The 27,914-nt window shown below is 39.5% G+C and overlaps 1 protein-coding gene and 1 non-coding gene across 2 annotated transcripts; both read right to left on the minus strand.

Moving 5' to 3' along the window:
- Positions 1-3,117: 3,117 nt before the first annotated feature.
- Positions 3,118-3,190, minus strand: Trnar-ccu (transfer RNA arginine (anticodon CCU)). Its single transcript has one exon. It is a non-coding gene; the product is annotated as a tRNA-Arg (tRNA).
- A 4,250-nt stretch (positions 3,191-7,440) lies between these two features.
- On the minus strand, positions 7,441-27,246 carry LOC134796699 (vam6/Vps39-like protein). The gene is made up of 13 exons (XM_063768869.1): positions 26,952-27,246; positions 26,549-26,698; positions 25,451-25,578; positions 24,921-25,124; positions 23,940-24,126; positions 22,167-22,287; positions 20,588-20,714; positions 18,226-18,603; positions 16,593-16,815; positions 15,744-16,199; positions 9,158-9,387; positions 8,323-8,457; positions 7,441-7,970 (listed from the first exon to the last, which is right to left on the minus strand). The coding sequence occupies exons 1-13, from the start codon at positions 27,019-27,021 to the stop codon at positions 7,815-7,817; spliced, it is 2,565 nt and encodes an 854-aa protein (XP_063624939.1). The 5' UTR covers positions 27,022-27,246; the 3' UTR covers positions 7,441-7,814.
- Between the last annotated feature and the right edge of the window lie 668 nt (positions 27,247-27,914).

The following is a 27,914-nucleotide window of genomic DNA, read 5'->3' on the forward strand; positions in this document are numbered from 1 at the left end:
GCATGGATTGGCAGGCGGGTCCGTGTTGCTGCAGGTTAGTGACCAAACATTCTTGGCCTCGGTGCAATGTGCTGCCTCTATGGCCCCGAGAGAGCGAGATAAAATGCCTCCAATCAGGTTTTGAGCACTATGCACCGAGGACAAGAAGGCAGGCAGCGACACACTGGAAATTTTGCGGATACCCAGGCCACCGTGCCGAATAGGCAGAGAGGCCTGGGTCCAGGACCTTTCTTCAAAACGTATGTTGAGAACAGATGACAGAGTATCCTGAATTAAGGAGTCAAGTTTTAAAAGTAGGGTGGGATGCTTCCAAAGGTAACTACAGCGGAGAACATAAGTAAATTTGGGTACAGACAGGCAATATCGAATGATGGAAAAGGCGGTATGCATATTAATTTTTAGTAGGCGTTCCGAAACAGAATTAAAATTTTGGATTTTGGCATTGACATATTCGTCGAAAGATTGATCTAAAATAGGGCAACCAAGAAGGTGAAGCTGATTGTCACTAATAATTTTGATTCCGGGGGCTATCATAGCAAAGCTGTCCTCTATAATTTTGCAATCGGAGGAAGGGTTCAAAATAAAAAGTTCGCATTTCGAAAAGTTCAGAGTTAGGCCGATTGATTTTAACTCTGATGTTAGTTTTTTTAAATTGTCTAAAACAGTATCGGCTTCACCTCCAAGGGTTCCGTCGTCCAGGTACCAAATATTTAATTTAGAATTTAGATTTTTTATGATAGAATGGATGGCGAGACTGAAAATGGCTGGGCCTAAAGGATCACCCTGCTGACAACCAACGGAGGAGGCCAAAAGGTTTGATTTATATAAAAGTTTCGTAGGTGAGCTGTAACATTGCCATAGGAAATTGTAGGTTTCCGGGATTTTTTCTTTGATTTGGGTCAGCAGAGCGCCTCGGTCCACGGAGTTGAAAGCGTTAGTTACATCCACCTTCAGCAGCACCTCGCCGGCCCGACGCTCTACGTAAGTACGCACGGCGTGGATGGCGGCTTCACAACCGCTTTTGGATCCAAAACCGAGTTGAAAAGAGCTAAATTCTCGGCCTAATTTTTCGAGAATGGCACGGCAGGCTATTTTCGCAGTGAGGCGGCGAAAAGTGCATCCAACAGCGATTGGTCGGATACCGCCGTCTTTTTTTTCAAGGGCGCATAGGTTTGCGCCGTACAGGATGTCGATAACGTCCTCGGGTACTTTTCCTGTAAGCATAAGGTTAACGAGTGACGTTAACTGTACAAGGAGCTCGTCACGCGTTCCATTGCATTCACTACTTAAAACATCCTTTAGGTGTTGCGGTGTGAGACCATCTAGGCCGCCAGCCGATCCATTCGGGAACGACATGACGGCTCCTAGGACGTCTTCTGCTGTAGCCTTAAGCGGAATGTCACTTAATTGGGGAGCGTCGGGCAGGACGGAGCTGGCTGCTGGAGATGGATGCTTATTAGATAGTGCTGAAAGCGTGTCTGTACTGTTAGGTGCTATTACGTCGTTGGAGAATATGATGCGAGCGGCTCCCCTAATGTCACCATCGGCTACCTTGCTCTCTATTATTTTAGACATGTTTTGACTGTTAGTATATTGTTGATGTATGTTGTTAATGTGATGCATAGGAGAATCATGAAGGCAGTTTGCTTTAATTTTTGTGGTAAGGGACATATGCGCCTGATTATTGGCATTAACGTGAAGAACTTTGAATGAAAACGTCAAAAGTTCTTCCCAGGCATGTTTTGAATTTTCGCTCACTGTATTTTTTACCGTTTCAGCGAGGCGTTTCAAAACTGCGACGCGAGCGCCTCTGGGTATGCGTTTAACAATAGGGAGGGTATTTTTGAGGTTACTAAGAGTTTGCCAAAAAGGTGGGTCGGAAGGTGGGGATCGTGGCTGTAAAACTGGTGTTGATGGGGGAACCGATATTACGGGAGCCGAACATGAGACCTGGGGTTTATGTTTTTTGGTGATGTGGATATTCAAGCCTTTTGAGCCTTTGAAATAACGGGGTTGGGGACATTGTGGGCACCGTATATCTATATCCAACGACGTAGTAGGGACGACAACATTGGATGCGGATAGGGACATTCAATAATTACTCTAAAACTACTTAATTAATACAAATAAAGTAAAAAAGATATAAAATAACTATAAGAGCACACGCGAGCACAGAGACTAGATCCCAAGTACTTTGAACTGCGGCGTCAGGAAGAACAACACTCGAATTATTACTTATATCGCATATATCGGCGTCCGGCTCTGGTTACTCCAAACCGGGCACTCATCAGTTACGAAAAAAGCATCTGTGTCCAACATTTTAAAAAGATTGAAAGAATTTCACATAAACATGTCTGTTGATATTTTCATTGACATCTTGTCATGTCAGCCGGCCGTGGAACAGCGCTCCTTCTTGGCTCGGCCTGCGGCCAAAGAGCATATAATCACTACGTTCTACCTGCGGCCTGCGCGGTCTCCATAGAGAAAATAATAACGGCAGAACGATGTCGATGAATAAAATTGTACTTTTACTGTATTACAAGATTAGTAGATCGAAAATATTGAAATATTTAATTTTCCAGAAAATTTATTTTAGGAAGTACGTGTTATTCGGTTGCTAGGTGAGTTTTTTTTTATTGAAATATGAGGACATTAAAAGTTACTGGAATACAATAACAATTGAATCGTTTAACTTGGGTTATCTTCTATATTTAATACTTACTGAAACTATTCTAATTCTGCTCGTAATAATAACTTCATCTTTTAGCTTGGATAAAAAAAAATCAACGATATTATTTGTGCTTTAATGTACCTTAGAATACGTTAAGTATTTTATTTTAATCTGGAAAAAACTGTAACAATCTCAATAAGATCAATGGGATATCAATCCAATAAGATGCATGGGCCTTATTTCGTACGCACATTTTCTTATGTGTTAATAAATAATGAGCCAAGAAGGCCCATACTGTATCCATTAAGCTAAGAAAAAATTAACTCTTATTAGAAGAGAATCTAATAAGAACATTCCTTTTATCCCATATTATCTCCTTCCGTGCCAACTAGAGCTCCAAATCAATCCAGATTCCTCTAAACAAATTCAACAAAAAATCATGTTTTTACCTCTGGTGGGACTCGAACCCACAATCCTCGGCTTAGGAGGCCGATGCCTTATCCATTGGGCCACAGAGGCGGACGGCGGAGCGGCGCGAGAGACGCCTCTGGTTCGAGCGGTCGCGTCACCGCGCACGTCATGACGCCCGCGCTCACACCAATTAATACCTAACCGATAATTACATACGGTACTTAACGTTCGGCTTCACTTGCGGAAGCACTCGTGAGTGACGGTGTGAGACTCACTCTCGGTACTAACAAAAAACACCGGTACCCCCCATGGACATGTAACAAAGCTGATACCTATGAAATTTACGTCCAAATGTCAAATTTGGAACTGAAGTTTTTTATACAGACGTTTCTTTTATATTCAAAAGCTAACTTGGTGTATTTGGTCGAAGCGGAGGTAGATAGAAAATTCAAGGAGCAAAATTCATGATTTAATAACATACGCTACAATGTACGTAACCTTGATATGTACTGATAGCGGTGCGTTACCTACCGAACTAAACACGAGGTCACTAACCTATGGTATCACCATATTTTAATGCCGCCACATTTAAGTATGGCTATGAATTAAACATAGGACCTGTATTTATATAGTTGTTTCTCGTTCAATGCTCGTATTAATTATGTTGTAATTAATGTAATTATCTATGAATACCAATTTCGGGCGAGAATTGTCTGTTCCCATATTTCGGGAAAGACAGACAGACGGACGTTGCACGCTATTATGGGAACCGCTAATTTGGGCGGAAAGGTAGCGACGAATTTAGATTCACATTTTTCAAGCGCGCCAAATATTTTGTAAAAAACGAAGAATTTGATTGCTTTAATTATAAATGGTTGATATTCACGCGAGGTGTCAATGCGCATTAGAAGTTGTGGCTTTTAATAGAATGTTGACCTCAATCTAGTCCCATACGTAGCTTGGCGTAAACCGGCCCATGTGTTCACTAATGTGGTTTCTTAGATTAGTAGGCGGCTGATCGACATTCATTCAAGCAAATAGTGGATCGCCGTTATAGAAATCGCATCATATACAAAACAGTAATACTTAAAACGAACGCTTAGGTAGTGCGAAATAGTGTTGGCGTATTTTTGATATTTTAACTAAATTGTCAAGTGCTAAGTTTCGCAAATCTAGAACTTATCCTAATCTGAATCTACAACGAAACTTATAAAAATACCTACGCCTAACTTATTTATTTACTGGATGACTGGTAGAGTGCCATTAGACATTTAATTCGCCATTTCTATATTTTGTAAAAAAAATCTTATAGGTGATGTTAATTTAACGGCTTTACGGTGCAGTGAGTTCAGGTCCTTCTCCGAACGCAGCTCGCTGAGCACTGAGCGGACGGCAGTGCATTGCATACCCGGGACCGTGCATAATAGAATCTTGCTAACGATGTTACTATCGGCGCGATTCGGGAAATGAATTAGAGATTCACTAGAAAAGTATGAAATAGCAAAGATATGTGACGTTCCACGGCAAAAGGTACCTTATGGCCGCAATAATATTGGAGCGGCGTTAATGATAGCGTAAGCGCCAACCGCCATAAGGTACCTTTTGCCGTGGAACGTTACATATCGTTACTATTACATATCTAGTGAATCTCTAATCCATTTCCCGAATCGCGCCTTATTGTAACTAAGTTCGGCTCGTCCAGGCCCAAAATAGTGCCATGTTAGCCATGTACAGTAAGCTACAAAGTCAAGTGACCCCTTGCATAGAAATGTGTTTGCAGCGGGGTCATTAACTCTGCAGCTTACTGGAGTACTTTATCGCGCGCGCGACATAGGTAGAGCTTTTGTACCGCGATGTACAGGCCTATTCGGATTTCGAGATAATCACAAGATCTTGAGACGATTTAGAGATCAACTAGATCTACATTAGATATCGACTAGATGTGACTTGGATATCTAAGTCATAACTTGTCGAAATCGTTCAAGAGGACCTCCAGAATCGCGGAAACGTCAAATTTGACATATCTATCTTACAAATATCTTTAAATTATCCGTATCGTAACTTGTTGAAGTCTAGTAGAAATCTAATTCATTTTCCGAATCGAGCCGAAAGACGTGCCGACTTTTGGGTCCGATGACGGGATATATCCTAAAAGCAAGTAGGTACATATTAACCATAGAGTTGCTTATTACGTGTGCCTACATAGCAAAAACAACCTACGTTATTTAGTCGGATTCGTTGTAGCCCCTCGCACTTGGATTTATTTTTGCTATCTTTCTACTAAGAAACCCAACAACGCAACGTCAAGATTACATTTTTCGAACCACTCGCTACGCTCGTGGTTCAATTTTGGAATCTTTTGCTTGCTCGGGTATCAATATTAGCACGAGCGGTTAAACAACAACTTTGCCTCCTTGTAAAACAAATAACTATTGTTTTACAAGCGTTTTGAGCGTTGCGGGGGTTTCAAGGCACGAAGGTTAAACAAACTTTGCCCCCGAGTGAAACAAAAATTTATCACTACACCAACGCAAGGAAAATACTAACAATGAAATATCAAAATAATCAAACCAAATCAAATCCGAATGAACGTAATAAAGAAATTATCATTCAAAATCATCATTTAAAAGGTTATTCTACCAGCTAACCTAAGGAAACAACTCAAAATTCAACATGTGGATAAAATGCAATTTTCTTATTCGTTTTTGAACAATCAAGAGGACCTTTACCAGTTGGTGTGGTGATAAAGCATAGACCCCTATAGAGAAGCTTGCTGTGATAATTAGTTATAGGTAGTTTAAATCAGCAAAATCCTAACCACTTGGCTTAGATACATCATACAATTCTTGTAGAGTACAAAGCAGTTTATAGTTATGGAGTGAGGCGTACCCTACAAAAATATGACAGAGCTATGTGGAAACCACTTTAATGTGTTATTATTAATAACACACAATTAATAACTTATTAATTATTTTTTTTCTATAGTAGCAGGTGAATAAAAACCAAATAATCCCGATATAAATTTTACTATAGTCTATAATATATCATTTATACAGTTATAAATATTAACATATTATCACGAAATATAAAATTCATAAATATACAGCCGTCTTTACACTTAAAGCAATTAATTTCTAGGTACATGACTAAAAGTTGCAATTCGCAAACACTGCTAATTTGATTATTTATTCATCGCAGTATTTGCGAAAATATATCTTAACCCTTGACCAGGCTAAGAGATATATATTTCCCACATACGGCACTTCAAACATGTGTTCTATTTTCGATGAGTAAGACTGACATACGACTGTCATATCATTTTTGAAATGTGAGCCTGGTAAAGGGTTCCCATTAAGATAAATATACAGGCACTAAATACTTCTCGTATCTACTTCATGCAATGGATGTAATTCTACTAAAGCAGTCTATACAAAATAATGCAACATACAGGACACTACAAGGACATTACGTATATGAGGAAACGTGTTTATGTAGATAAATAGTTTTTTTTTTTTCAATAACTCATGTTTAAATTGTAACTAAATCCGTTTCATTCATCAGTTAAATTGTAAGAAATAATAAGTCTTCGACATGTTGCCTGTAGCCCTAATGTTATGGGTTCCCGTTCCCACCACGGTTTTGGATACATTGGCGTGTGTATGATATGTGAAATAATTATAAGATAGCAAAACATTGCTTTTATCAAAAGTATATAAGCTGAGAGATATTTGCAAAAAAAGTCATAAATAAATAACGTTTTTCCTGTTTAACATTTAAATCATACGCCATTTAAATAAAAAAAATCATAAAATATTTTTTTATTCGATGCGTGGGTAGAAATTTATAGGTTGCCTTGCCTATGAAGAAACGTTCTATACATTTTTACAATTCGATAACCATGCTGAAGCATTTCGACTATCCATTCTCTAATCTACATGAGCAGTGTACAATATGGAACGTGTGCGTTGTAGAATCTGACAGTGCCACCTTGTGACCTAATTCGGAAACTTAAATTTGACACTTCTCGCTAATAAACAAGGCGTTCCTATGTTACGCTCTACAGTTCGCGCACGCTCCCTATAACTTAAATACATAACGAATGGAAACAATCACGTGCCTTTAATTTCGTAGCATCTGTCATCTCCATCTCGATACATTTCTTTTCGTTTGGCATTTGTCGACTCGTACGTTTGTCAAGTTGGATACATACTACTTTTACCGTTGCATCTGGAACGAGCGGTGGTTATGAACATCCTTAGGGGAATCTAAATTCAGCAGTATCTAGATCTAGACACAAGCTAATGAGAATGACATATACCGTCGATGGATTCACTTGTCTAGCCTACATGAATAGTGCACGATGTCATCGTTAGGGTAGCGCACGAAGGCGCTCTGGTTGCCGAAGCGCTTCTTGCACACGGAACACACGTTGCACTCGTTGATAAAGATCTGGAGATCCTAGGGGACCCATATCCAGCATGTAAACCATAGTCTAATGATAATGGCATATACCGCAGTTAGATGAATTCACTTGTCTAGCCTACAAGAATAGTGCATGATGTCACCGTTAGGGTAGCGCACGAAGGCGCTCTGGTTGCCGAAGCGCTTCTTGCTTCTTGCACACGGGGCACACGTTGTAGTCGTTGATAAAGATTTGGAGATCCTAGGTGACCCATATCCAGCATGTAAACCATAGTCTAATGATAATGGCATATACCGCAGTTAGATGAATTCACTTGTCTAGCCTACAAGAATAGTGCACGATGTCACCGTTAGGGTAGCGCACGAAGGCGCTCTGGTTGCCGAAGCGCTTCTTGCACACGGGGCACACGTTGTAGTCGTTGATTACTACGCTTTTTGACTCGTGGTACTGTTTCAACTCAAGTACCTGAAAAAAATTAAACAGTAAGTATTTAGTTTTCGCAAACGCGATAAAATAATTACTATACATATATGTATTTTCGATCTAAACTTTGATTCGATCTTATCTAGATCATGACGTTATACCTACCTCAATATTCTGACAAAGTTGCCAAGCTGAGGTAATGAGCTCTGCTATTCAATAGCATATAAGCGAATATTATTGTTTTAAAGAAACATCGGCGCAACGTAAACTGTTTACATGAAGCGGCTGGGTATACAGAAATGATTCAAAGGTATCGATTCAATTTCTTTGTAAAATTTCATGAATCGCAATGTGTTCGTGTTATCTAGAAATTAAAAAAAAAAAGAACAAATACCTGTAAATGTTCCGCATACAGCAATCCCTTGAGCACTTGCGTCCTCCGCTTGAGAGTAAGCTGGTTGTCCAGAGCGCTCTCTAGGAAGTGCTTCAACCTGGCCAGCGGCACCGAGTCGGGAAGCACGGACAGAGCCTGGGTAGAACAAAATTAAAATAACCTTAAAACACGAATTTCAAGGAATGTTATTGGCTATATCTGAATATGGTAGATGAAGAACTAAAAGCCATGATAGCACTCGACTAAGAACACCTTACCTAAAAAAGTGATGTTTTTTTAGTTTCAAATTTTCATACTATTTGGCAGCAATTAAGAATAAGTTTCCAGCTAAATTTTTCGCGTTATAAAGTGAGGTTTTAATATCTCACAGCCAAGAGTGCCACGTCAGTGGTAACTTAGCCTCTAAAAGCTTCCTCCAGATCGGGTTGCAATACTTGCAATGTTGGGTGTCAGGGTATATTGTCCTGTGCGCATGCAAGTGCACAGCTCTATCAAGAGTTTACAAGATTCATCAGTAGCAAATTGTAATTTTTAGTAGCATAATGTAAAATAGAAATGCTCTTAACTTACCATTCATGGACCTTGTAACTTTGCAATAAGGTTAGTCTAGTAGTTTTCCGTCAGAGCTTTCCCACTACATATAACAGTACCAACTGACCTTGATAGGAGATATCTTGCCGCCTCTGGGTCCGCTTCTGATGTTTTCGGGTGTCTGGGTATGTTGGCTAGTGGACCTGTGAGCGCGCTGCTCTGTTGAGGATTCATCAGGATTTTAAGAACCATAATGTCGCGGCTCTTTTCAAAGAGCTATCGCAATATAACAGTACCAACTAACCTTGACAGGAGATATTTTGTCCGCGTGTTTCTCCAGTATACTAAGAGCTGTCTCCAGGTCCGGTTCTGATGTTTTCGGGTGTCTGGGTATGTTGGCCAGAGGGCCGGTGAGCGCGCTGCTCTGTTGAGGGTTCATTAGTATTCGAAGCAGCATGATGTATATGTCGCGGCTTTTCTCGTTGGAGCTATCGCAGGTTTTCTCGCAGTACTGTATAGCTCGGACGACGTCACCTGAAAAAAATTGTATTATATTATAAATCGACTTGTGTTAACTGTTATGAACTGAATGACTCAGGGTGATACTGATAATCTTCAAATTTTTAATTGTGACAACGCAATAGGGAATATTAGGCAAAGCTCTGCGTAGGTGGCACATTTAGCACTTTCCGGTGCATGCGACACTAAACTCAAAATACACCAATCCTCAAATACTACCAATATTAAAAAAAACTATTGCCATAACGAATGAAACGCAAATGAACTTAATGCCAAAATGAACCGTTCTCGATTTGCACTTTCCCCAATATGGGCCAATTCCAAATGGACTGAAGCTCATTAAAACCGATACACAGAAGGCTCTTTTCCCAAAATACCCTAAATTTTAATCGCAGAACACCCGATTTCCATAATGATTGATTCACAAAACGGCCTTTTCCCAAAATACACTAAATTCTTGATTGTCATGTTTTAATAGAATAAAACCTCGTGTAAACTGCCACTACAGATGCTGTCTTAACATTGGCCACTTAAAAATGAATTGTCAATATTAGACGTAAAAGGAATCGATGTCATCATTTCTTGTTTCTTGTGATTCGCAATGGCCGAGAGTTCTAGCAGAGAAATTATTTTTATAGAAAACCAAAAAGGGCGCTCCGTTCTCCTTTATGACGGGCACAGATACAATTTCAGTCATAATAACAAAAAATCTAATAATTGGAAATGTGCGAATCGCACTACAGGGTGCTTCGCATCCGCAACATTAAATAAAAATAAAGACACGGTACTGAAGGTAAGTGACCATGTCTGCAAGAGGCACTACAATGAGAACATACGCAATATTGCCATAGATTCTTGTAAGAAAGAAGTATGCAGAAAGATGACACCGGTAAAGAAAGTTTTTGAAAAAATTGTGACAAATTTGCATGAAGCCGATTCCAGCTTTAGTATGTGCTCTTTTGATGAAGTAAGAAGTTCTTTATATAGAGCCAGGCAGAAGTTTCTGAACCAAAAGAATACGGAGTTTAATCGGTTAGAAAATGTCAAAGTACCTGATTTATTAGCCCACGAATTTTTGACAGTGGAAGATGGAGACACGGAGAAAATTTTAATTTTTTCGACGAAGACTTGCATCGAATATATGAGAAAATCAGCGGAAAAACCAATACAATACTTAGGTGATGGGACCTATAAAATGAAGCCAAAACCATTTTGTCAGTTGTACTCTATACACGGTAACATAGGCGCTAGCAACACTACAACCACTGTTGTACCTGTACTGTTCGCGCTGCTCCCGAATAAAAGACAAAGCACTTATACAAGATTGTTCACGTTGCTGCGAGATGAAATGGGAGTAATTATAAGTTAAAATACGACTATGAACTAGCGCAAATCAATGCATGTGAATCAGTGTACCCGAACTGTGAGTTGACGGGATGCTATTTTCATTACAATCGTGCGGTTTTTAAGAAAGCAGCATCATTAAAAATGGATACTACCCGCGAGGGCCGCAAATTTACTCAATTGTGTGCTGTTATACCGCTGTTGCCGAAGTCGGAGATATACGATTTTTGGGTGACACTACTTAGCGAGTCTCCAGTAAGAAATGAATTCCTGCTTTTCAAGAGTTACATGGAAGACACCTAGCTGGTTAAAATTAGGAGCCCACAGATTGAGTTGCTCTCAAGAAAAACACCGCACCAATAATCCGGTCGAGGGCTGGCATCGACGGCTTAATATTCGCATGCCGCACAAGCCAACCTTAGTGCGCTTCCTATATAAACTAAGGCGAGAAGCCAAGTTCCAAGACACTCGTATAAAAAATCCGTTGTTCAGTGATGCGAAGATGCAACGATGTGACATTGTTTTTGATCGCAAGTATCAACAGCAATTATCGGACCTCAGTCTGGGATTAATATCCGCAAAAATTTTTTTAGAAAACGTTATCAAACTGAGGAAACGACAAAAATAAACGATTAAGATTTAAAAATAAATGTTTTTTTATTTGTTCGTACATATCGTTTTAGCTATATTATTAGTACTTCATTACTTAAGGTTCCGTAGTAAACTAAGAACCCTTTTAGTTTCACCATGTCCGTCTGTCTGTCTGTCCTCGGGCTAGCTCAGTGGTCAATAGTACCATAGAGAAATATAGTAAGAATAGAGTGCTCACTCCATACATCAGTTTTGATACCAAAACGCCTATTATTTTCGCAGTCGACATCTAGCATCGAGTAGCGGAATTATCAGTATCGCTACTTGATACTAGAATTCTCTAGTGTCGCGACTCACGAAAATTGTATTGAACAACAATTTACAACTAATATTAAAAGCAGAAAGAGTTGAAAATAGAGTTCCTGTTAATCCGGTTATAATATTAAGTTAAAATTGTTGAGCATTAGACTTTTCGGTCTTCGGAACATCTATTGCTACTTGATGCTAGATGTCGACTACGAAAATAATAGTCGTTTTGGTACTAAAACTGATGTATGGAGTGAGCACTCTCTGTATTTTTTTCTCTATGATAGTACCTATAATGAACTAACGGCTCGGCCACGACATTGAGCGACTTGCGACGGCGGCAGCGATAACCATAGGTGATAACGAAAGGTCCTATCGCTGTGTCTCGCTCCAACCTATGGTTATTATCGCTGCCGCCGTCGCAAGTCTCTCAAATCGCTCAGTGTCGTGGCCGAGCCGTAAAGAGTCCGGTAACGTTTTTTTTTTTAATTTGCTCAAATTTCGTAGTATCGATACTATTTTGCATAAGTAGGTATAGTTTGTTATTTGTTATTTTGCACAAGAAACGAGATCGACTACATCACAACAAATTTCCAACAAAACTTCAAAAACTGTGAAGTCATATCCAACCTACAACATAACAGCGATCACAGAATGCTAAGAGCCACTTTATGCATAGATACACTTCGTAAATCAAGGAAAAACTTTAACAGAACTCTAATAACAACACCGCCTGAAAATCTGGCAGAACTCAGGGAAAAAATACACCAAAAACTGGACACCATATTTACGGGACAAAGCCCCTACCCCGTGCAAGAACTTTACAACAAATTTGAGGATATTTTAAAAGAAAATTTAGCGGGAAAATCCAATACAGGACGAATGGATAGAAATATTTTGTCAAAAGATACACTAACACTAATAGAAAAACGCCAACTTTTAAGAAATACAAAATGCAAGACGAAATCGCAAAGAGAAGAACTGTCAAACCTTTACAAGATTACCAAAAATAAAATAAAAGAAGATATCAAAACCTACAAATTAAATGTCATCAGAGAAAATTTAGAAAAATCAGGAACAATAAAAAAGGCACAAAAAATTCTAAACAAAGGAAAACCCATTATGCCAAAACTGAAAAATAGAAAAGGAGAGGAAAAAACCAACAGGAAGGATATCAACGAAATTGCCACAATTTTTTATGAGGAGTTATACTCGTTAAAATAGAAAACAAAATGAAGAGAGAAATAAAAATGTAGATCCATTCACAGTTGAAGAAGTACAAAAATCAATACATAAACTTAAAAAAGATAAAAGTCCAGGACCGGATAACATCAAAAATGAAAGTATACATATGATGAAACCAGTAATAGCAGTTCCACTAACAAAACTATTTAATAAAATTTTAGAAGAAAATGAACAAATACCCACTCAATGGACAGAGGCACATATATCCCTATTATACAAGAAAGGAGACCCACATGACATATCAAACTACCGACCAATTAGTCTAATGTCTAATATTTACAAGATTTTTTCAATGACACTACTACAACGCATCACACCTATTTTAGATAATAAACAGCCAACAGAACAAGCTGGATTTATGAAGGGTTTCTCCACAACAGACCACCTTCAGACCCTATGCCAAATAATTGAGAAACCACTTTATATAGGATTTGTCGACTTTAAAAAAGCTTTTGACTCAATTACTCATACATCGATATGGCAGGCACTAGAGAATCAGGACATACCAGAAGTCTACATACATGTCATAAAAAAGATCTATGAAAAAAGTACAGCCAGAGTAAAAACAGACAAATTAGGAAGACAGATCCAGATCAACAGAGGGGTAAGACAGGGAGACCCAATGTCACCAAAGCTGTTCATAGCGGTCTTAGAAGAAATATTCAAAAATCTAAACTGGGAAGAAAGACAAAAGGGCATCAAGATAAACAACAAATATTTATCAAATCTTCGATTCGCAGATGACCTGGTAATATTAGCATACAGTGCAACTGAGCTCAGTATATTACTGCAAGAACTAAATGCACAAAGTCAAAAAGTAGGTCTAGAAATGAATGAAGAAAAAACAAAAGTCATGACCAACTCAAAAAAAGTGACTATACAAATAGAGAATACATCACTGGAATATGTTGACGAGTATATATACCTTGGAAAACAGGTATCATTCACAGACTGCACAAACAAAGAAATAACAAGAAGAATCGGACAGACATGGAAGAAGTACTGGGCCATGAAGGATATATTTAAGAAGAAACTACCAATAAAACTAAAAAAACTAGCCTTCGACTCATGCATTCTGCCCTGTCTTACATATGGTAGTCAAACATGGTCACTCACAGGAGATATCATCAAACGAATTCAAGTATGTCAACGGTCAATAGAAAGAAGTGTCCTTAACATAAAGTTATCAAACAGAGTTAGAAACACAGAGATAAGAAGAAGAACAAGATTTATAGATGCAGCAATACATATATTGAAACAAAAATACAATTGGGCCGGGCACATAGCCAGGATGAAAAACAACAGATGGACAAAAATAGCAACAAATTGGAATCCAAAAATTGGTAAAAGAAAAAAGGGCAAACCAAAAACAAGATGGGAAAAAGACCTAATAGAAACAATAGGAAAAGACTGGAAAGAAATGGCAATAGATAGACAAGAATGGAAGAAAATGTTGGACAAATACTTAAATATATTAGAAAAAGGCGATTCGGAAGAGGCCTAGGTCAAAAAGACCTTACGAACATGCATATAGAAATATACATACATAAAATTATAATTGTTAAATGAAATGTTAACAGTTCGTATAAGAAAGGCTTTAATAATAATAATAAAAGGTATAGTTTGTAATATTTGGGTGACTGAGCTTTGCTCGGAAAACATATAAAAACTCGAAAATGTGCGTTTACCCAGAGATAAGACCTAGCTAGATCGATTTTTCGCCCCCGAAAACCCCCATATAGCAAATTTCATCGAAATCGTCAGAGCCGTTTCCGAGATCCCCGAAATATATATATAAATAAATAAATATACAAGAATTGCTCGTTTAATTTAAAAGTATAAGATAAATATACAAGAATTGCTCGTTTAAAGGTATAAGATACATATTTTGTACGGAATCCTAAAAAGCAACGTACCGTGTATACAGTATGACAATCGAGCGTTTGGTGTATTTTGGGAACAGGCCGTTTTGTGAATCAATCATTATGGAAATTAGGTGTTCTGATACTTTCCCGCATTTCAAATTTAGGGTATTTTGGGAAAAGAGCCTTCTGTGTATCGGTTTTTATGAGCTTCAGTCCATTTGGAATTGGCCCATATTGGGGAAAGTACAAATCGAGAACGGGTCATTTTGGCAACAAGTTCATTTGCGTTTCATTCGTTATGGGAATAGTTTTTTTCAATATTGGTAGTATTTGATAATTAGTGTATTTTGAGTTTAGTGTCGCATGCACCGGAAAGATTTAGCACATACAGTAAACAAACCTCATTGACATCATCAATGACACATCACACGTCACGTCAATCACATGGCCTACCGTGAAACACGACAATCGAAAGTTCGGTTTCTGCCTCTCTATCACTCTTGCTTATTCGATCGATAGAGAGGCAGATAAAGAAATCCCGATTTTCGCGTTTCGCGGTAGGCCACCTGTAAACAAACCGCCTTGGTGCATCAATGTCATAGTGAAAACTTGTCGAAAAACTGTTTAAGGCCTAGTATGTATAAGTTACTCTATGGTTTACTAAACAAATTAGTGCTGCACTCTGGCGGCAGAACATTGCAGTAATACTCCCTAGAACTCTTGTTTTTTTTTGTGTGTACAATTGATTCGTCATTCACATTTAAATTGTAATTTCACTTCGGTCAATTTGGCCAAATATTCTTGTTGAATCTTTCTATGATATACGAAAACAAAAAAGATAGTTCTATTTACGCGAATCAGTTGAAATAAATTGCTAGAATGAGACTCATTAGTGATCGTGACGAAAAGAGTGACGTAATATTTTGTATTTTCTAGCAGTTTTATTTATTACTTAAAAATCCAACGAGAAAGCTATCAAATTTTAATTCCACACAAAAAAATCTATAAAAAAAAACTTACCTAAAATCTGTACATAAATAGCAAGCGCCTGTTCATGCCTGCCCAGCTTCTCCAAAATAATAGCCCTCTCCTCGAACAAACTGTCGGACGGGAAATGCAATATTACTCTTTCCGGCGTGTAATGTGAAGATTTCTCCAGGAAAGCCAACAATTTAGACTTCGTATGCTGGAGCTCCTCTTCAGTAATATTAGCCTTTTTATCCGTAATTTTTTCTCTATACATATTAATCAAAGCATCGTGGAATAGATTATTCGTATCGTTCCATGTGTGTATCACATGTTCTAAATAAGGAACGACTAGAGATTTGTGTTCCCGTAGTAAGAAATCTAGAACTTTCGGTCTAGGCAGGTTTTCAACTTCTATTTTGTCTTCGATGAATATTTTTAAGCCTTCTTCTGGGTGGTCCCGTATGATCCAGTCGGAGAATTCGAAGATTAGATTAATGTGTTCGGCACCTTCAACAAAACATAGTATGGCTCAAAACATAAGAAATTACCCTGGTTGAAATAAAATACGACGGCAAAGGATTACGCACTACATTTGTAGCCTGCGCCTTCAATAACTGCAAAGCCTTCAAATGTTGGCCTTTTGTTTGGTACATGATCACGAGATACGTGTATTTTCGGATTTAAGTAGTTAAATAACTGGTATAAAATATTACCTAAATCTAGCTGCTGTAAATACTTCTTCGTCATATTATATCCCTTTAAATTAGAGTCAGGCTGCTTAGCCTGTTCCTTCAATAACTGCAGAGCCTTCAGATGCTGCCCTTTAGTTTGGTACAAGATCACGAGATCCTTAGATATTTTCTAGTTGAAATAGTTAAATAAATGGTGTTAAAATATTACCTAATTGCTGCAAGCACTTCTTAGTCATATTGTACCCCTTAAGATTAGAGTCCGGTTGCTTAGCCTGCTCCTTCAATAACTGTAGAGCTTTCAAGTGCTGCCCTTTAGTTTGGTACAAGATCACGAGATCCGTGTATTTCCCGTGCGCTGACAGGATCTTTTCGGCTTCGTCTAGTCGGCAGTTGTTTAGGCGTAGGAGTGGCGCGATTAGGGCGTCGTTGATCTGATGAGAACAGTTGTAATTAGTAGATTTGTTATACTGAGAGGCAGTATAGAAGAGTGAGTTAGCGCTATATCCTTACGGTCTCCCCAGATATATCGACGCGCATTCGGCAAAAGCCGATAGGAAAAAGCTTTATGTCCGCGCAATAAGAGCGAAAAGGCCGTCGACGCGTCGGCAGGCGCCGGCCGATGCGAGCCGAGCAGAACGATGACTTTTTCGCTCTTATTGCGCAGCCATAAAGCCTTTTGCTACATCTGTGAGGGAACCATTAGTGTAAGGCCTGAGTGGACGCTCGAAGCGGAGTGTTCGGCGGTGCGTGCAGCGTGGCGTCGGGCTCACAAGTGATTTGAGCAGCGTGCACTAAAGCCGCTCCTATACGTTTGCATTTGTTTAACATGCACGCCCGCACGCCCCGCCCCGCTGCACGCCCAACTCGAGCGTCCACTCAGGCCTTACACTTACGCTGCTATGATCAGCGGTTAAGATATTCTAGTGAATAATATGATGGAAATATTAGCTGAAATTTGTTAGAGTAATGGGTCGGTGTTCCATAACTACGTGAAGCGAATGTATATTTTTATTTTATCTTCTTTTAAATAAAAAAGGTTAACTTAAAAGTTAATAAACATTGTATGAATGCACGAAGTTTAATATATTGGGCTACAGCCGCGCGCGTCTGTTGACGTTTTAGGCGGTCAAAGAATTACATGTTGTAACAGATTCAAAATGATAAATTTGTCTAAAAAGATTTAGATTTTCTTTAACCACTTGACCGTCCGACGATAGCATAGTATCGGAAACCAATATGCTCTTAACCGTCCGCGGGAACCTTACTATCCCGATAGTTATAGTTTTTGTAGAAAGTTTGGATGCGCAGCGCGGGGCGTGCGTAAAAATAAAAAAACCCGGACGGTAGAGAGGAAAACAGTCTCGCGGGCCGGACGGTCAAGTGGTTATGGATACCTAGCAGGATTTTTTCTGAAATCAAAAAACCTGGCAAGTGCGAGTCGGACTCGCGCACGAAGGGTTCCGTACCATAATGCAAAAACGGCAAAAAAAAACGGTCACCCATCCAAGTAGGTACTGACTCCGCCCGACGTTGCTTAACTTCGGTCAAAAATCACGTTTGTTGTATGGGAGCCCCACTTAAATCTTTATTTTATTCTGTTTTTAGTATTTGCTGTTATAGCGGCAACAGAAATACATCATCTGTGAAAATTTCAATCTATCACGGTTCGTGAGATACAGCCTGGTGACAGACGGACGGACGGCCGGACGGACGGACGGACGGACGGCGGAGTCTTAGTAATAGGGTCCCGTTTTACCCTTTGGGTACGGAACCCTAAAAAGGTGAAATTACACCAAACAGTTCAGTATATACCCGATAGCATTTGCTACTTTAAAACTAACCTGCAAATAACACTTCAGCAACGTTATATCAATCAGTTCCAGCTGCTGCTGCACATTCCTCTTTCCCGCCTCGTCCTGTGAACCACTCGCCTCGCTCGCACTACTCTTTCTCGACCTCAACTCCAACAAGTACTTTACTAAAGCGTTCAATGCATTTTCTAAATCTTCCCCTTTTAGTTTCCCATTTTTCCCGCTAGAGCCCGGTTTGTTGTCTAATTCTGGGAATAACTTTATGACGTCGGCGGGATCGGTGTTCAGTTTACCGAATTCGTTCATAGCCTGAGCGTATTTCTTGTTGTCGAAAAGCTCTAGGGCGTAGAGCATTTGAATGGAATGTATCTTTTGACGCTTATCTTCCTCTGGGCAGTCGTTCAAACTCTGTAAGAGATGAAGAATTCTTGAATTAAGGGCTGAAGTGAGATGGTTTTTCTTTGATGTACAGAAGTTTTAATATTTGCTGTAAGATATAGTGGTTTCTGGTAGACATTATTAAGCTTTCTGTGTTCATATATATGTAGTTTTATTAAGTATGGTGGTACCTATAATACATGAAATGTGGAAAATTATAGAAACAAGTCGCATTTTTTTGCCTCTTTCGCATAGACTAGGAATCCTCTAGACAGAGTTTAGAGCAATTATTTCATTAAATCGATGCTGCCAAAAATACGGGGGTGCGGGGGACGAGGTGAGCGAGGTCCCGTGCCGTGATTGGTCCGTTCAAAGACACGGACGTCACACAGACACTTTCGACTCGAAAATGGAGTAAAACTATCGTATTTGTGGCAGAGGGGGTAGAGGCTACTATGCTCAGTCTGGAGGATGTCTTGTCTGTGCTCTTTCGTTGCCTTACATTTTTGGCCTCCAATGCAATTTTTAATTGCATACTTTGTACAAAGACGCTTGAAACTACATACAAACTGCTATTTTACTTACACGAATCAACAATTCAAGTGTCCCCTTTCTGTTCCGGATAGCACGAGCAGTTTTTAATTTGTGCATCATTTTTCTTGGTAATTTTGTTGCAGAGATATCAAAAAATTATAACTCTGTAAACACTATGATCACAATATTTAACATGACTAAACCAAATTATAACATTTAAAACCTGATAAGTATTTGGAATTTCAGGTATAAACAAAAATTACATTATTTTCATGACTGTAAACGAACATGTACACTTGTGTACGTTAATCAAAGGAAACTGTGATAGCTAAAACTGTGAAAAGGATAAAATACACCACTAGCATGGCGGTGTATCACACCAGGAAAGATATTTAAAGAATAATATAATATACAAGGAAAAATGTTCATCTAGTTATTGTATTATATAAACTTAAATGAGTGTAGATTAGTATTTCAGTTATGGCTGCAGTATATACAACAAACTTTGCTTTTGTACCTTTGGAACGAACGATTGTTTAACGGGCAATAGTAAACCTTATTGGAATGCATGAAAGTTTATTTTAACCTGCACCTACCATAAAAAGTGAATTTTCGTTGTTTGCTTTTCTATAATAAAATAAATAATAATACTGCAATAAGTTCCTGTTCAACTTCGTGAAAATGTGATAGTCTAACAAACATCGGAACATACAATCACGAAGGTCCTCCCTAACGGCTCGGCCACGACTTTGCGCGACCGGCGACGGACGGTGGGAACGAAAGGTCCGATCGCTGTGGCTCGCTCCAACCTATGGTTGCCGCTGCCGCCGTGGCCGGTCGCGCAAAGTCGTGGCCGAGCCGTAAGACCTTGCTTCGCTCGGTAAGAAAAAGCGTTTTGTCGAATTTCAACCAGTGAGGTTCCATCCCAAAGACCCAAAAACTGTACAAGACAATCGAGTTTTTTTTCTTCCTTGTGTTAAATGTTTGTTTGTTGTCTAAGGACGGGACTTACGGGCACAAAGAATGGTGCTAGTTCAGCGGTGTCACTCACGAATTTGTGCCAATCGTGCAGTCTAACGCAACTACTTGCGACCAATCGCGAGCGAGATGCGAACTCATCAACCAATCACGTTGTGGCGTTAGATTGCACAATTGGCTCGAATTCGTGTGCGTGACACCGCTGTACTGACCCCATTCTTATTTCCCGTAAGGCCAGTTCTTAGATATATGTATAAATGTATTTATTGTACATAGAAACAAAAGCACGAGAAACACAGTTACAGAGTGAATTAAATACAACAAAGGCGAACTTATCCCTGTATGGGATCTCTTCGAGTTAACCTGACGAATGCACTCATAGATATATTATGTCAATGTTTGGCCTTAGAACTGCGACATCCCTATAATATTCACACCTGATCGAAGATGTTCGAGTTAGTTTTCGACCACAGCTTAGACGGTACTTATTCTCTCTACTCACCGTCAAATTGATGGCAATTTGGAACTGTTTGTCCTTGAGGAGCTGCTGTATTTGCTTGTTGATGTCCACGGAGCTTAGACACCACACTTGCCCTACCGAGGCAGCAAACACCAGCCCACGGTTACATCTGGAATTAATAGCATACGAGGATTCTTAGTCCCGTCGTAAAAACAAAATATTTAATTTTTTCAAGTACCTAATGCCAAAAAAACACAAATGTTTTTTTGAAGTGAAAACTTCTTTAGCGGCGCTGTGCACTTTTTGTGATGGGGAAAAAATGTTAAACTCGCGACAGGTCACGTGACCGTAAGATTCGTAAGACGTAAGACGGACACGTGATCTGATCGAAAAACTGTTATAATGTCATTGAGTTTTCACTTCTGCCGGCACTTCCGGAGTGCAACCCGTTGTTTTTTTATACCACAAATAAAACAAGCGTGCGGCCCGTCTGAGGTTCACCTTAAAGGCCTGGCCAAACAGCCGGCGCGACGCAGCGCCGCGTCCGCGCCGCGCGACCGCGGCACATGCTAACAGGTTACCGACGTCAAACAGACTGCGTCCCGCCGGTATCACGCCCCGCTTCTGTCGCGCCCCGCGCCGCGCGGCCCCTTGCGTCCACGCGGCGCGGACGCGACGGCCCGCCGCGTCGCGCAAGGTCACATCAGTCGGATCGGACGTTAGGCAGCGAGCGGTGCGCCGCGTTCCCGCGCGGCCGCGCCGCGTTCGCGCGCGCGATGAGGGCGTGTTGAGAGCGTGAGGCCAGCGCGATCCGCGCGCGCCCTGTTTGAACAGGCATCACGCGGCGCTGCGCTGCGCCGGCTGTTTGGCCAGGCCTTAACAGGGCCACGCTTATCATGCGGGGCGCGTCATCGTGTTTGTTTGTTTGTTACGTTACTTTGTTTTGGAATGCACGAAGGTTGATATTGCGCTGTAGCCGCGCACGTCAGTAGACGTCTTCGGCGATCAAATGATTAAGTAGCCACCGCAGCATAATAGACTTAGGGTCGGTTGCACCAAACCGTCTTTCCTTTCTTCCTCGCGTTATCCCGACATTTTGTCACGGCTCATGGGAGCCTGGGGTCCGCTTGACGACTAATCCCGAGAATTGGCGTAGGCACTAGTTTTTACGAAAGCTACTGCCATCTGACCTTCCAACCCAGAGGGTAAACTACCCTCCAAATCACCACCAAACCGTCTATCACCGTTAAAGGGGCATTCCACGAGACTCGCTTACATAACGCTTTTGCCTTGTATGGCAGCTACCTCAATAAAATACGTGAATCTCGAGAATATACTGCCAATTTGTTAGCCAAGTCATGAAATATTACCTGACCCAATATCGCGTACTCAGCATTCCCAGAAGTATTAGAAGAATTGCGTTATGTAAGCGACAGTCTCGTGGAATGCCCCTAAAGTGTTCGCTAAATTTTATTGTATGAGAATTTTCATAGTTCTCTGCTGAGTGATGTTGATCAGTCTGTCAAGTGTGGTTGGTGCAACCCGCCCTTAATGAATACGGCACTTACGAATCGGTAAGTTTTGTTAGTGTGTGCATATTAAAGAACTGTTTAAAATTCACCTGTACATCAGTCTTGCTTTATTAAGTTCTGGGAGTGTTTGCACGAACAAGGCGGGCTCCACCGTCTGCACCACCACGTTGTCGTCCTGCATCAGCCCGAGTAGGTACGGCTCATCCCACACTAAACAGATAAATAGATATACTATAGTCCGATTTAAGTAGGCTTAGCTCTTACAGCGCGGCCACGACATCAAGCGACTTGCGACGGCGGCAGCTTTAAGAGCCAACGGGAGTGGTCATTTCTCCATACAAACGTACTCCTCGTTTTCCTCCGTGGTTTTTGAAGCTAGAGCAATGATTTTTTCAACACAGATTAATATTGTCAATATCTGTGTCGGACCGTTTTGCTATTTTTGATATTTTTGTTTTTTAAGGCGCTAGAGCCCTTCAAAAATGGCCTAATTGACTATGCCGCAATGAGAGGCGTGGCATTCAAAACTGATATCAATTAGCCAAAAAAGCAAAACGGTCCGACACAGATAATTTCATAATCATTTAGATTTCCAAATTTGTTTACGATTGGTTAAGTTTTGGAGGAGGAAACAGAGGAGTAAGAAACCTCGATTTTTGAGATTTTTACGCAGGATTTTTCGCCTTGTCCTTATCGCACTACTTTTAGGTGCCGCTTCCGTTAGCGAGACGGGTATATTTACCTAAAATATTTAAAACTCAGCTCCTGTTTCGTCTTAACCATAGGTTGGAGCGAGACACAGCGATCGGACCTTTCCTTCTCACCTATGGTTGTCGCTACCGCCGTCGCAAGTCGCTTAATGTCGTGGCCGAGCCGTTAGCTCGACAGCGCCGCGAGATAGACTCGGGTTTTTTCTAACTGTATTAATTAGAGAGAGAAGGATACTGGATAGCCTATTAGTCTATCTCGCGTGTTGATATGTATGTAATAAACAAAAAATAAATGTAGTCACCATCTAAAATATCCAATAAAGGGCAATAAGGTGGTGTAATAATATATTTTAGACTTTGATTGTACATAATTTTCTATAAATAATAGTAGATTGTACAACAAGGGCATAAAGTGACCCAGTTTTACCCGAGGCAATTTTTTGGTCTGAGCGAAGCGAAGACCAAAATAGTAGACGAGGGTAAAAATGGACATTTATGCCCTTGTTGTACACTCTGCTTTTCACTTCGATTGCGAGGAAAATATACAAAAAATCAAATATTTTAGGTTATTTTAACGTATTTATTCAAGACTAAAGAAAACTGTTCTTGGGCCGGTCGGAGGCGCGGGGCACGCCGATCGGGAGAGCGCCGGTCGGGGGCGCGCCGGCAGGGCTGGCAGTTTGTATGGCAGAATTTGGACTTTATTGCTAAGTCAATAAGGGTCGTAATAGATGATTTTACTTTATGCTCTAGAGCATAAAATGCGATTTTATGTCGTCTACGCACGACATAAAGGTGCACTTTTTGAGCATGAGAAGTGAAAACTATTTTTGATACTAGCTTAGATTTTTTACTGTTCTTTTAATTGCAGTCAACTACTCATGAAAACTTCAAACGAGCTTGACGGGATTGGGATTGCATTATTCTTGATGGTACCATAAGGGCTCATTTAGACGATGCGAGAACTCGCATGCGAGTATCATTACATTGTGGTTTTTGATCGGTCGGTTGAATTGGACGTAACTAACAGTCCGCAATGTAACTAAAATCGTATGCGACTTCGCTTCTAAATCAGCCCTAACACTGGATTGTCACCAAAGATACACCAATTTTTTTTTTAATTCGATAATTCAGTATTTATAGTGTGCTTACCAAGGGCAATAGGCGCTGACTGCCACTTAACAGTGTTCCTTATTTCTATCTCTTTCGCTTCTTCAACTAAAACTGAGGTAAGGTCTCGACCCAACAGGAAGCAAGTTTCCGAGTACTTTGCTATGGTGGGTTCTAGGGACCGAGAGCTGCTGGTCGGGAAGAGTTCTTTGGGGTTCCCTGATGAGAGCTGTAAATTAATTCAAGCTGAACCTTATTGATGAATACAAATTACTTTTAGTTTCTAATGGCAGATAGGATAATCTATACTCTATAGATTTACTAACTTATCACAAACATTATAAAGTCGACATTAGCACAGAATAAATAATAGTTCTAGGTACAGAAGATTCACTCTCTAACAAAACGCGTCTGTTAGGATTAGGACAGATATGACCGCTAGGTGGCGACAGCGCCACGCGCGGCTTATGGCTGGCCAGAATTGGTGTGGGACGGATGTACTTGTAGCTACCTGTTGCAAAGCGACGAAATCGCGGAGTGAGCCACGCCTGACATTAGTAGGAGAAGACCGAAATATAAAATTTTTGGTTGGGAAGACAGTCATGGGGCAAGCACTCTTGTATTTGTATACGTACCTACGTTGTGGTGGTATTCCATCTATCCAATATCTTTGTCCCATGTCATTGCGTCTCACTCTCCCATTAAGCAAAATGTGAGACAAAATACACATTGGACAGGTGAAATACCACTCAGACACATTCAGAAAATAAAAATCTTCACTCCTTCTGCTCTACCAACCTTCTGTGAGTATGTATACAAACGCAATAGTTACAAGCAACGAAAGAGTATGTAGACGGAATTACCTGATAGACAGTATTCTCCACACACTATTAGCTAATAATCGTTTGTCCTTATCTGTCATTTTGACTTATGTATTTGTAAGAAAGGGATAAAACATAATTTGACTACATCAGGCATGTATTTTTTTATGAAAAAGGGGGTAAATAAATAGTAAATACTTACATCATACAATGTATATTCCGATTTGAAACCAACACATAAGTATTGTTGGCCCCACGCCAAAACCTTGGGGACATCAGGAATATTGAAATCAAACAAATGCTGTTTGAATTCTCCATTCTTTCCGTAAAACAGTTGCAGCTTCCTTCGCACGGCGACGCAGAGACGGACCACGGAATTTGATTCACCGGTCATGGAGGTTTGAGACTAGAAATAAAAAAATATTATGTTTGTAAGTTTAATAGTTTTACCGGTACATATTTATAGTATTAACCTTTTGAACGCCACAGACAGCAATTGACGTCAACGCAAAATCGTGATAACGACGCCAAAGACGGCATTTGACGTCGATCGTTTATTGATGAAAATCTACTGAAAAACACCCCACTCTTAGGTTGGCATTATTTATTCACAAAATTAAATTTTACCCCCGTGGCGTCAGTGGCACGGCAAATGGATGCGCCGTTTGGCGTTCAAAAGGTTAAAGTGATAATGTACAATAAAAAGCTTATTATGATTTCTTGCAACTTTACCTTGTTGTCAATAGCAAATAGGGATGCCCCTTTTGTTTGTGAAAATGTTTTCAGAAGTGGGAAATTCACACCTTTAATATCATGTGTCGTTAGTATGTTATCGGTGAGACACAAAAGAAGATTATCTCCTGAAAGCAGAAAAAATAATTAAAAAAGTACAGTGACTAGAGTTAGACCAAGAAAAGTCTGCAGAGATTTTGATAGCCCACGCAGTGCAAGTGTTATTTTAAACGTCAAACTTCTATGAAATTATGACATATAAATAACACTGGTCTAACTGTATCATTGAACTTTTTTCTTACACAAGAAAAAGATCACACATGATGGTTATGTACTACTTTTGATTCTTGGTAGTTGTTGCACACCAGCGCACCAGGATTTAGGAGGGGGAGGGCTAAGAGGCTCACGGCAAATGCAACATAGTTCCTTCATAAAAAACTTTAGGGATAGGCTTGTGTCGGTCATGAACTAAGAACTGTTAAGAATGAAATCCCATCAAGGACCGAAAGGAACTAAATCTTTTTGTACGCTCTTAATCGGTCTTTAGGTCCTTTAGTTCAGTGGGATTGGTGAGCGCTTGACATGAGTGAAACAGAAAATAGACTGAACGAAATGGTTCACAATGACGCTGGCACGAGTGCGAACGAGATAAAAGAGTGACAAACAGTCCTAAACCTGAAAAGTATGAAGAAAAATCAAATATTTTTTCTGTATTTTTTATATTATTTTATTATGTCTAGCTTTTTGATGTTTAATCGTCATATAGTATCGTACAACTTGAATCGTAATTCAGTTGCCAAAGATTTAGGAAAAAACTACTGTAAAATCGATTCATACATTCCCAGCTCTCAAAGACCGAACTGAACTAAAGGAACTAAAAGACCGAACTAGTTCGTTTGACCGATTGACCGAGAGCGGAGCGCTCTCTGTAGTGACCGAGCAGGCACAAGCCTATTTAGGGACTCTAAATATAAACATTGGTTCAAGTCATATACAAACTTAAATCCTGAATCCATCACTATGTTATAAAATGAGTAAAATTACTATGTAATACACAATCTCTAATACAAAATAAATTCTCTTTTTCTTTTTTCTCACCTGGGATCACTTCAATCTGCTGAATAGGTTTCTTGCTAAAATTCTTACAGTACTGTAAGAGTTGTAGCTCATATTTCTGATTCCCGTTGGTGGTTGACAGTGAATACATCATCAGGTGGCCTTGCCTGGTCCCCAGTATCAGGTGATCATCTACAAAATACATGTAATTAAGTAAAAATAGTCCAAAAGGGACTCAAAAGAGCAAGTTGCCATTACAAGACAACTTGTTAACAATCTAATCAATGATATAACTTCGGATTGCTACTACAGGTACGTTTTAAATCCTGATTACTGTTTATCACTGCAGGGTATACAGGAACTAAATATTGTTGTTATTATATACTCTCAAAAATTTAGAAAATATTCAATACGTATTGGTGTATTAAGTTGGAGATTTTCTTACCATATGCTGCAATAGCTTCTATTTGGACCGTAAGATTAAGAAGGTGGGACACTTCATAAGCCTCGTGCATTTTTGTATTTTATAAGAAATGACACGAAAATAATAATTATTGCTGACACGATACGCCTCCAAAACTTTATCACATCGATAGGATTATTTCATATCATGTCAGAGTATAATATGACTAAGGAGCACTATGAATACAAGTAAATTAGCATGTAATATATTTGCTATTAAATACTAAACTAAATAATATTATTTATTAACATTTCTGTATTGTTGTTTTTACTTGGCATTTGACCATGGACCTATATAATAGGGACAAGACATATTGTTCTATACGTACAATTGCTTATAGAAATAGCACCCATTTTGACGGCACACACATAAATATATATCTGTCTCGTTTTTACTCAGCACTGTAACCCATAGCAAAAAAAGATGACAGTATTTCAGTACGTACATAAAGTGTTCCATGAAAATACGTAAATACCTAATGCGGCCGAAAATTCGCCATGTTTAGTCACCCAAATGTCATTGTCTGTCAGTTCAGCCGGTACTTGTCCTGTCAAAAAGTCGTGGTGAAAATTAAAATTATTAATTATCTTTCAATATTTTGCTTGTGATTGAAAATAATTGAAGCCAAATGTGAATAATTACGTCGCGAATATGCCAGTGTATAGTGTATTAGGGTGCGGCATAAGAAAACCACCAAATCAGCCATCTTTAACCTTACACAGGTACGCTATCATTTACATGAAAAATATTGGTTATTGTTAATGTTCCTGGGAAATGTAAGGATGTTTCACATTATAAATAGCAAGGTTCTTCTGTGCAGTTATAGATCATGAAGTGATTGGATTTATTTAACTATATTTTTACGCTTAAATAATGTAAACATTTCAGCTAGGGTTGTACTTTATTTATCGACTTTGATATCGATATATTATGATTGCCTATTTA

This window comes from Cydia splendana, chromosome 14 (genome assembly GCF_910591565.1).
Source record: "Cydia splendana chromosome 14, ilCydSple1.2, whole genome shotgun sequence".
NCBI lineage: Eukaryota > Metazoa > Arthropoda > Insecta > Lepidoptera > Tortricidae > Cydia > Cydia splendana.

Bases quoted from the DNA above. Each gene is read 5' to 3' on its own strand.
- LOC134796699 (XM_063768869.1), bottom strand. From the start codon at position 27,021: ATGCACGAGGCTTATGAAGTGTCCCACCTTCTTAATCTTACGGTCCAA. The intron at 25,125-25,450 runs GTAAAGTTGCAA...TTTTATTTCTAG, and splicing joins TATTTGCTATTGACAACAAG to TCTCAAACCTCCATGACCGG. The intron at 22,288-23,939 runs GTAAGCACACTA...TTATCTGTTTAG, and splicing joins GTCAGCGCCTATTGCCCTTG to TGTGGGATGAGCCGTACCTA.